Consider the following 12410-nt stretch of genomic DNA (forward strand, 5'->3'; position numbering starts at 1 on the left):
GATGGAAAAGGAAACAAAAAAGAGGAGAAAGATGGAAAAGGAAACAAAAAAGATGAAGAAGATAGACAGAGAGATAGCTAGATAGACAGATAGCTAAATAAAAATAGCTAGATAGACAGATAGTTAGATAAAGAGAGAGAGAGAGAGAGAGAGAGAGAGAAAGAGAGAGAAAATAGAAAATATAAAAAACAAAAATTCCATCATAAAGTAAAATTTTTTAATTTGGAGAAGACACTTGAAAAGTTTTTAGAAACAAAACGGACCTTATTTATCTCATAACCTTATTTAACTCTTCACATTGCTGCCACTCTGTTTTAATTTTTTTTTTAATTTTTCAATTAATTTTTTTCCAATTTGTTAATTTATTGTTGAAAATCAGTTAATTAATTAGTTAATTGATCAATTAATTAATTCGAGTTATATAAATAGTTAAGTTAAAACGCTGACAATTTCATTGTTACTGCTGGATATCATCATCATCATTCCCATCATCATCGTCACTGCTAGAAACATAATTAGATATAATTAAATGTAATAATTAAACGTAAGAAAATTATACAGTTTTTAATATTATTAACAAATTATTTATATATTATGATTCACAGATATTTTAACTAACAGATAGGTTAATAGATGTTGTGATTAAGGACATGCATTTGGCGTGAGTTTCGCTAAAGATGTTACCCTCTATTCATCCATCCATCCATCGGCATTCACTTCATTTGTCGTCCACGAGTTAAAAAATGTAATGATCTTGTCGAGTATGAATAAAAATTATAACATAAATAATAATATATACAACAGTATAATTTATAGTAATAATAATAATAATAACTAAACGGCACTAAAATATATCATTATTTTGGCGAGTTAGCTCAGACGGTAGAAGCGCCATGCCTCGTCGTTATTTCGCCACGACCTGGTTCGAATATCATCTGTCCGCAACTAAAAACCTAACCAGACCCAGACTTTATGGCAGAGAAGTTGAATTGTAATAGCAGAAAATAACGATGAGCATGTTTTTAAAGTAGCTTACAAGAGCCAGTAAAGTGGCAAGTGGGACTTAAGGCGTAGTATGCCTGTACGTTGGAAGTCCACACTGACATGTGTCCACGGTCATACTGGCCGCCGACGCTTGGAAAGTAGCCATGTAAAAATTTATCAGATGAGTTATTAGATAACTTATTATAATATATATATATATATATATATATAGATATATATATATATATATATATGTGTGTGTGTGTGTGTATTTATGATATATATATATAATAATAATAATTGTAAAATTAGTAATAATCTATGTTGTTCGAGTTTTTAAAATCTCTACTGCCATGTAGAATCAATAGACGTAAAAACTTCAACCACATTTCGATGATAACAATATATATATATATATATATATATATATATATATATATCATATATATGTATATATATATAAGTTGTAGATGTTATCGATGGTACATTGATAAATAACTGTATAACATGATGTATACTGTTTTATCATGTAATGTATAAAACTTTAATGTTTCAAGTACTCAAAACGGGTATAAGTACAATACAATGTATATATGTATACAATACAATATATGCATACACCGTCAATATATATATATATATATATAGATGTATACAATACAATATATGTATACACCGTATATATGTACAAAATACAATATATGTATACATCGTTGTCGATGATGATCGTTGTCGATCGTTATCATCGTCATCATCGGTCTTATCATCGTCATCATCTGTCATAATAATTAACGTTTGTTTATATTTATCCGAATTTATAAATTTATATTTATTTATTTATTTATCCGAATTTATAAATTTATATTTATTTATTAAACTGAATTGTCGATTATTATTATTATTATTGATAGTTATTTACGATATTTATACACATACATTAGCATCACGATGTTACACATTATCAGTGAGTTTATAATTATTTTAATCATAGTTTACTTATCCATGTTTTAATGATATTTAATTTATTCAATGTTTTTATTCATCTTTTCAAATCAATTTGTTTTACTTTTGGTCACGTATGTGTCATCTTTTTTTCGGTTTTCAAGTAGCTAAATGCGTGGAGCTACTTTCAATTCTATAAAATAACGCCAAGTAAATATGATTGAATGACTGACTGACTGATTGTTTAATTGATTGAGTGATCGATCGATTGATTGAACAATCGCATTCAGGAAATTTGAAAAGTGAAATTTTATTTTGAACCTTTAATAACCTTTGCGGTCGGCATGTTACATTCTTACAAGATCTAAAAACCTATAGACATCTTTAACTTGAATCGAACCAGCAGCCTTTAACACTGCTTACAAAATTGCGTCCCACCTTACAACAGAGCATTTATAACTGATAAAAATAATATTCTTCAGACAGAGATTATTGACCTCGGTGCCATTTTACATAATTTTCGCCATAGAACGCGTAACAACAACCTGAGATTATTATTATTTATTAAATTCCAAATCATGAATCTAAATTCTAAATCCTGAATTTAAATTCTAAATCCTGAATTTAAATTCTAAATCCTGATTTTACATTTCAAAATGAATTCAACCATAAATAAGACCAAAAAGTTTGTCATTTTCATCTAATATGTGTAATGATTGATAACGAACATAGTATTTTTATTGGCACGAGATGGTCGTGTTAGTTGAAAGAAAAAAAAGAAAGAGACATAATAACAACCGTGAATCTGACGTTGGTAAATTTGTGAATTTCTTTGAGATAAATATAGCCAGATAATGTTAGTGCTGTGTATAGATTTTATAAACAATTCAGCGTAAAGACATAATTCAGTAATTCATAATTCATCAATGCAATGTTTGCATGTATGGTAATGCTAGTAAATAATATACTATTTCAAGTTTTATTTATTTATACGTATAAAATGGAACAGAATGAGCATAATAAAATACGTAGCCATATTCGTGTGTGCATCGTGTATGGATGTGTCTTCTGTGAGTGTATCTATGTGTGTGTGTGTGTGTGTGTATGTATGTGTGCAAATGTGTTGTATGTGTGTGTGTGTGTGTGTGTGTGTGTGTGTGGTGATTAGTTTTATATATCTATATGGAAATACAGAACGTGTTTGTATATGCGTGTGTGTGTGTGCAATAAACAATTAAATTAAAAACTTGCTCGTTAGACAGTCATTGTTGTTACATTTGCGTTAAGATTTCGTTAACGCTAATCGATTCGTTTATTTAATTGCATACAGTGATTCTATTGGGCATTGCTGGTCACCTTAATTACAGACTAAATGATTTCATAATATTAACTGTTCTAACATCAATTTAACATCATTTGGATAAATTTGGATAAAAATGAATTTGGATAACAACAGTTTCACTAAATGATTTCATGAACTTGGATAATTCTATTTTCAATAAATTAAACAATTTCCAGAAAATTCTAGTAAGAAAAATTGAAAAAGCAAACTTTAAATTGATTGATGCTAACAGTTCGGTAAAATTCATACAATACTTATATATATATATATATATGTATATATATATATATGTGTATATATATATATATATGATGTAAATAAATGTACACATTAACTGATACAAAACACACTCATACACGCACACATACACAAACTCAAACTCAAAAATACCCAAAAAACTATCCGCATTTTTGATTTGTTAACAATTTTTTCGTCGTTTTCAACATTAAAAGACTCTTTCATGATAAACTGTTGAACGACCAGTTAATTAAATGCAATTAATTAAGTTTTTAACTAATTTGTTCATTTATCAATTCATATTTTTATTAAACTAATTATTTATCAGTTTATTTATATTTTAATTAATTTATTTATGTTTTTATTTAAAAAATTTATTTATTTTAAATTTAAATATTTTCAACGTTTGGTTTGTGCCTGATTACACGCAATGTTTGACCATTATTTCTTTTGCAATTATTAATTATAATTAATATTTAACTATATACGTGTGTCTGCGTGTGCGTGTGTGTGAGTGAGTGTTTGTGTACTTTTCCTTCTTCATTGCCCTTTCAATTCATTGTTAAAATTATAGTTATAATTTACAAACTTTATCAAAAATACGTTACTACCTGCTGTGCAAAATAGATTAATAACTAGCTTATAAGTGTAACACGCCACACACACACGCGCGCGCACACACACGCACACAAACACATATAAGACGTGTTAATATAACTTTTAACGTAATAACAACCTATTATATTTTTAAAAGGAAATATTATCCACTATATACTCATCATTATATTAACTTGTCGTTTATATATATATATATAAATGTTTCTTAATAATAATAATATATATATATATATATATATATATAACTTTAATGACAAATTGTTTTTAATTTTGAAATTACAAATCTGAAATTAAAACATATTTTTTGTATTAAAAAACACTAGAATGATAATAATAATAAAGATAAATACTTATGATAATTATTCTATTTATTATTTTAATAAATACACTCGGTGCAAGTTGTTTTTGACTTTCTTCCACTCGCTCATCACAGGTACAAACCCGTTGAATGCTACACAAATGGTTCATTTATTCATTCATTCATTCATTCCTTTATCCATTAATCCATTCATTCACTCGTTCATTCATTCGCTCGTTCATTCATTCGCTCGTTCATTCATTCATTCGCTCGTTCATTCATTCATTTATTAATTAATAATAATTTTTAAATTTAATGCAAACGATAAATGAATTACTTCATACATATAATAATATGAATCATCAAAAATAACAAGAATCAAGAAATAAAAGAAATAAAAACTGAAGAAAGCTTATTCGTTACGCCAAGGCAGCCGTTCATAAGGGAGAAAAAAAGATGGCAAATGTCCACAAAGCTATAACACCCCCACATCCACCGAATAAGAAATAAATGATTGAGTGAGCGAGTCACCGAAGAATAATTCGAGCAACATATGCAAGATAAATTGTGAATATGAAAAAGCTCAGCCAGAAATGCGCAACTCTACGTAACTCCATACTGTCTTATATAAAAGTTTAATTCAACTATTTCGTTGATAATAATAACAAAGCGCCGATGCAAGCGACTGCATGGTAATAAAAACACAAAAATCCACAAACACAAAAAATTGTGTCATCAGTTCAATCTTCTAACGATTCTCGCGAAATAGTTCATGAAACTAAACAAAACTTCATTCTTTCTAACCTAATTTTACTAGCATGGTTAAGTCGTTTGCTAACTAACGATACTGACAACTGACACGTCCGTGAATTGCTTATCAGCCATAATATTTCCGACTATTTATGTTGAAAACTGAAAACAATATTTTTGATCTCTGTTTAGGCGGCAATACTAGATGAGTTCTTTTACGAACTTCACTATGGTCAGCCTACCTTCTTATTATTTCTAAATTTTGAAGAGCAAAAAAAATTTCATTTCGAATCATTTCATTAAGTAGGCTATGTCCATATATATGGAATATAAAATAATAATAGCATGTAATCATATAATGGTGTTATATTCTATATATATATATATATGGCTATGTCCAATGATTTGCGTGTGGTTATTCCATCCATCTTGCATTTTTTATTTTTGTGTTCAAAAATTGTTTAAAACATTAAATTGCTTGTCTGTCTGTATGTCTGTGTGTGCATGTACGTCTTTCTGTCTGTGCATGTGTGGGTATGTATGTACTTATGTACGTGAGCATGTACGCAAGTACAGGTTCTACATGTGTTTGTTTGTATGCGTATATATTGATGTTAAGTGTATCTGTACTTTATAATCAATGTGATGTAAGGTGAGCGTAGGTATGCCATACATAACACCTAAACTATTCTACTTTTTAAAATTTATTTATAGAAACAATCACGTCCAAAAACTTGAAGAAAAAAAAGGATAGAAATTAATTTTATAAATTAATGAAAAAATATCTCTTTAATAAATTCAATAAATTAAAAATAATAACAAATTAGGCGGAGGGTCAAATAGTAAATCCAGCCGAAATTAAAAAAATAAAATTCATTTTCTTAGAATAAAAAACACAAGCTAGTGAAAAACTGAGCAGGTAGGCAAATCATGTCTATCCAACGATTTTATATTGAAATGATATTTCATCTCTTGGTCAAATTCAGATTTTTTAATAGTAATGATGGTCAAAATAAATTCCTACTAATGATGAGCCAACAACTATTGTTCTAAATAAAATCCAAAAACATCGATGGCTTGAACGAAAGTTGCACTATTCGTCTTTTAGAAATGTCAGAAGCCTCAGCCGAAAATCAAATTTCGGGCAAATATTCGGTGCTTCTCCAGTAAATATGCACATGGCACTACTTCAAGCAAAATCAATGCAAATAGATAAGATAATAGATAAAATTAATGTAACTGGATAGCATAAGATGAGATAAAATGAATATAACAGCTGATCGTTGACAACTCCATATCGTGTAAAAAATGATAAAATGGATAGAATCGATGATAACTTATAAATGATGTTATTATTCAGATTGTGACGCGATGTGATAATGATATAATGATGATCATGGCCATTAAGGTTTAACGATAAGATTGTTGTGAAGTTATTGTAAGTAAAATTGTACACACACACACACACACACATTCACACACACACACACACACACACACACACACACACACACACACACACATATATATATATATTAATCACACAACTTTATGTATATACATACATACACATATTTACATATATGTGTGTGAGATTATATGTTACACAATTTATAATTTACAACAAAAATATAAAGAAAAAATTCAAAAAAGTTTTACCCTTCTTAATTGAAACAAATTTGTTTATTCGTACATACATATATATAAATATGCAATCCTCGATGAAAATCACAGCATGTTCCGCGTTGGTTAGCTTCCTGTTTAATTTGTCGATTTTTCTAACGGTAGATCGTTAATCATTGTCAAGTTTCTTGAGTTCAAAACCAAAATTTTTTTTTATTTTAAGCATGAAAGAACATTTTAACACGATAGAACAAAAAAGTTTTTTTCGGCACTCCTCTATGTCTACCCATCATCGGTGTTCGAACTGATAAGTTGTGTATGTGACCAAATGCTCATGCTATTATATATTATTACGATCTTCAACTTTGTGCAGTATGACCCTTTTACTTGTCGTCATTTTCGATGATTCCCCTGTTTATAAATTTATTAGTGGGAAGGATTCCAATTGCGCGTTGTTGAATATTTACTATCGGATGTCTTGGTCCTATGAGTATTGATTCGGCTAGTCGTAAATTCTAATGGTTGTTATTGACTTCTACCGTTAGAAAAATTAAACAGGCCGTGATTTTCATTAATAACAACATTTCTGACAGTCTTAATCCAATATATATATATATATATATGTATATATATATATATACATATATATATATATTCGCCTATAATATATATATATGTTTGAAAGAGACCATATTTTATATAGCATTGTATAAAATACAACACTGTAAATATAATATATAGATGCATATATAGATAGATTTGTATGAAATCTACCGAATTGTTGGCATTAATCAATTTATGGTTTGTATTTTCAATTTTCCTTACTAGAATTTTCTGGAAATTGTTCAAGTTATGGAAAATAGAATTATTATCCAAGTTCATCATGAAAATTTGATAAAACAGTTGTTATCCAAATTCATCATGCAAATTGATTGGACTTGACTGTACGGCGAATGATAATTTTTTCATTTTCTTTCAATTCCTTTGCAGCAGTTCTAAGATCATTTGCTAGAAGTTTGCTTTAAAAACTGCCTCTTGGTTTCTTGGCTTCAGCTTGCAGCTCAACCGCGATTTCGAATTCCTTTTAATCTTGGTTTGTCGTTCTGTCTTGTTTATTTGCACCATCAGTTTTTCAATTTCAATTGTTTTTTCAATATTCGGTTTCTGTAAAATATGACCGTTTAATCCTAAATTTAAAAATTCTTTTTGTTTATCAGTGTTTACTGAGATTAATAAACCGATCCGTTTATTCATTACTATTCGTTCTAATTAGATTTGTCAACTTTTTATGAAATTTAAGCCTTGAAGTATATTTATGAGTAAATTAATTAAACAATTTCCAAAAAATTCTAGTAAGAAAAATTGAAAAGACAAACTTTAAATTGATTAATGCCAACAATTCGGTAGAATTCATACATAACTGTATAAAATATGGTCTCCTTCCTACACACACATACACACACACACACACACACACACACACACACACACACACACACACACACACACACACACACACACACACACACATATATATATATATATATATAGAGTAAACTCATGATTAAAAGCTAGCTACAAACTATACAAAAACACGCGCATACAATCAAAATATCAATATAAGAATATGAAAGAGAGAAAAAGAGAGGGGAGGAAGAGAAGAGAGAGGAAACATTTAAAAACTCATTAAAACTATTTCAGTGCAGTACTAGAAAAAGAAGTAAAAAAGATCTAATCCAACAACAACAATGATTTTTTTATTCCAGAAAATGTAGATTTATAAAAATAGGTATGAAAGCAAGTAAGTAGGTAAAGAAAACGAAAGACATATGGAGACAGAGAAAGAGAATGAGAGAAAGAAAAATAAATAGAAAGAGAGGAGAGAGAGAAGAAAGATCAATCCATTCCTTTTCATCATACAAAAAAATGAAATTAAACTTTGCATAAGATACACATAATTTTTGATATGATAAGCATAAATTTATAATATTTATATGCATATATATATATATATATATATATATATATATATATAGAGAGAGAGAGAGAGAGAGAGAGAGAGAGGGAAAGAGAGAGAAAGAGAGAGATAAAGAGAGGAAGTAACAAAGATAAATTAAATAAAATTGAATAATTATTTCGACAAAAATTATCTGGAAAATTTTTTTAAATTTCATTGTTAAATTTTAATTTAATATAAAAATACTGAAATTAATGGCTATGAACTAGAATAACAAGAACTGTCAGGACTTCTAAAGATGAAAAAATAATAATAACAAAAAACAATGATGACAGTAATAAAAAAAAATTGGACAAATTATATAGATTCAAAGTTACACAATTTTCATCTTACACACACTTACCAGCACACATGTTTGAAAATGAACGCATACAAGCACACATATAGGTATGTACAAACACATACACAACACCGATATATATATTATATATATATATAAATGGCAAGTATATGAACAGTTAGTAGATAAGTTCGAACACACAAGCACACACATACACACACAGACAGACAGACACGCACGTACGGACTTTACATGGAACCATCAACAACCAATTCTGTACCCTCACTGTTAAAGGAACCATTCACAGATGAATCATCGTTGTCGTCGCCACAAGCGGTCCTGCTGTTTTTGTTGTCGTCGTTATCGTTGTCAGTGTTGCAACAGTTGTTATTCATAAAGCTGTTGCTATAGTTCAAACTCAGAACGCTGTTGTTGTTGTAGCTGTTGTTTTTTTTGTTGTTATGGGCGCCATTATTTAAATTGCTGTTGTAAATGCTGCTTATGCTGCTGCTACAGCTGCTGCTATTGTTTAGTGTAGCTGCCAGCTGAGTTGTGTTAGATGTTGGTTGGTTGACGTCATCATGTTCGAACGCTGAACGGGGAATGAAAGGTTTTGAGTTTCTTACTCTATCATCATCATCCTCCTCATCATCGTCATCTTCATCATCGTCAGCTGCAAACAATGGTGAAAAAACCCTCGATGTGTTGATGTTGTTGTTGATGCTGTTGTTGAAGTTGTTGTTGAAGTTGTTGTTGAAGTTGTTGTTGAAGTTGTTGTTGTTGATGCTGCTGCTGTTGTTGAAGTTGTTGCTGATGCTGTTGTTGAAGTTGTTGTTGTTGATGTTGTTTCTGCTGTGATCAATAATGTTGAGATTATTACGCTTACTAATTAATTAATTAATTAATTAATATATAGTTAATGAAATAGTTAATTGAGCAATGTTAATTAAATGAAATAACAATATTTTAAAATACAGAGTGAACTAATAACACAAATTATACTTTTGTGAATTCTGTGAGTAACGTTACATGCAAAGAGCATGCAGACAGTTGTTGAATGATGAAAAATTAACAAAATTAACTTAATTAATTTCAAAATAACACTTAAACAAACCTGTTGTGGCTGTCAACAGTATGGTTGAGACCATTGTTGATGATGCTGTTGTTGACACTGTTGTTGAGGTTAGTGTTAATGTTGTTGTTACTGTTGAAACTGTTGTCGTTGTTGTTGATGCTATTGAAACTGTTGTTGTTATTGCGGCTGGTGCTGATGTTATTGTGTTGGCTGCTGTTGATGTTCTCATTGCTGTTGTTACTGTTGTTGAGATTAATGTGAGTAACACTAAGATTGTTGTTTTGCAAGTATGTATTGATATAACTGTTGTTGTTGATGTTGCAAATGTTGACGTTAGAGTCATAGCTGATAGTGTTGTTGTTGTCACTGATATCGTTGATGCTATTTAAATTCTGTGTAGACGAGTTTAATAGTTCATTTGGCGGAAAAGTGAAAATGGAATTGGAAGGGGAAAAAATGAACCGACCATGTTGCTGCAATTGTTGCTGTTGTTGTGGCAATTGTTGCTGCTGTTGCAATTGTTGTTGCTGTTCCGATTTTTGCTGTTGCTGCTGCAAATGTTGTAGTTGTTGTTGTAATTGATGTTGTAGTTGCTGCAACAATTGTGACAAATTCGCATTTTGAGGAATAATATTAGGATCAGCAGAGAATGGTTGAAAGAAGAACTGGAAAGGTAGAGATGAGAGGGATGGATCTATTTGGCCAGGTAACATTGAATTGGATTGTTGAGAAGGTTTATCAACTCGAGACAAGTTGTTGCCAACAATAGCACTACTGTTTTCGTCGCCAACTATTGTTCTGAAGTTGTCAGCAGTTGTGTTGAAGCAGCTTACACTCTGGTTGATGTTGCCAGCACTATTGTTGATGTTGCTAGCATTCGTGTTGATGCTGTAGTCGACCAGATTGCATGCAATTAAATTTTGTGATGGGGCAGTAACAATGTTCGAAGGACACGATGGAACATTGGAATTTTTAGTAAAACTATCCGTGCTAATGTTATTATGAACTTGGCTTTCTATGTTGTTGATGACGTCAGTGTTGTTTGTACCGTTATGAATGTCGTTGCTATCGGCAGAGCATCGAGAATCTTGCTGTTGTTGATGTTGATCATGTTGTTGTTTTTGTCGAATTGGTTGTTGTTGTTGATGTTGAATTAGTTGCTGTTGTTGATGTTGCAACGTTGTTGTTGTTGTAACTTCCTCCTCCTCTCTGAAAGTCAGAAGACTGGTGTTTTGTGCGTCAGCTGGCTCGTTGTTGCTCTCATCTCCATTGTTATTCACTATTTAAATGAAAATAAGCTAAATTCATCACACCATGCCACATAAATGACATCGCATTAGAGGTACAGTCACCCAAAATATTGTACAGGGACATATGCTCCACCAATAATTAACAAAATATAATTTCTCTCATAGATATTTTAATGGAAGTAATATAAGTAGATGAATGTGTTGCTAGTTTGTTCAACAACTTTTAACTTAATAACATAAAAAATAATAGTTATATTATTACTTTTATTATTAATAGTAGTACAGAAGAATAGAACAATAGAGGAATGTAGAAATTTTGTGGACACAAGTTAGAAGAAGGAGTCAGTCACCTTCGAATGGTTCCTTCTTGATGGAAAGGCTGGGCGCAAACTTTTTGTTGAGTAGTGAATAGATGGACAGCTGACCATAGCTGTTTCGCTTCTTTGATTTTCTAACTTTGCCAGCAGCTTCATTGTTGTCGGTCTTAATGTTTCTACTGTTGTTGGTTTTTCTGTTGTTAGTTTTTTTGTTGCTTTTGTTGTTTGTATCTGTACTGTTTTCACTGTTGTTGTTGTTGGTGGTGTTGATGTCGTTTGTGTTGTTGATGTTGCTGCTATTTGTATCAGTGTTGTTGCTGAAAGTGCTGCTTATAACATTATTATTATTGTTGCTGCTGTCATCGTTGTTTATAATAGAATTTTTTTTCCTTCTGCTTCTTAACTTGTTGACCTTGTTTGTTGCTGGTTGACATATATTATCATCATCATTCTTATCATTGCTTTCAACATCATCAACGTTGCTGTGATTGTTACTGCGATTGTTGCTGCAATTGTTGTTGTAATTGTTGACGTGATTGTTGATATTATTGTGGATATATTTGGAATTTGCATCGAAAACGTTGTTGTTAGTGATGTGGGCTGAGAGACTGGCAAGATATGCCTGTAGATCGTCTGTTGAGTTCAGTAAATTATTATTCATGTAATTCATGCTACCA

At 30.3% G+C, this 12410-nt stretch overlaps 1 protein-coding gene across 1 annotated transcript; it reads right to left on the minus strand.

Moving 5' to 3' along the window:
- Positions 1-9339: 9339 nt before the first annotated feature.
- Positions 9340-11277, minus strand: HELRODRAFT_165261 (hypothetical protein; the record flags this gene model as incomplete). Its single annotated transcript, XM_009031105.1, has 3 exons — positions 9340-9943; positions 10206-10964; positions 11198-11277. The coding sequence occupies 3 exons, from the start codon at positions 11275-11277 to the stop codon at positions 9340-9342; spliced, it is 1443 nt and encodes a 480-aa protein (XP_009029353.1).
- Positions 11278-12410: the final 1133 nt, after the last annotated feature.

This window comes from Helobdella robusta (genome assembly GCF_000326865.2).
Source record: "Helobdella robusta unplaced genomic scaffold HELROscaffold_7, whole genome shotgun sequence".
Taxonomy (NCBI): Eukaryota; Metazoa; Annelida; class Clitellata; order Rhynchobdellida; family Glossiphoniidae; genus Helobdella; species Helobdella robusta.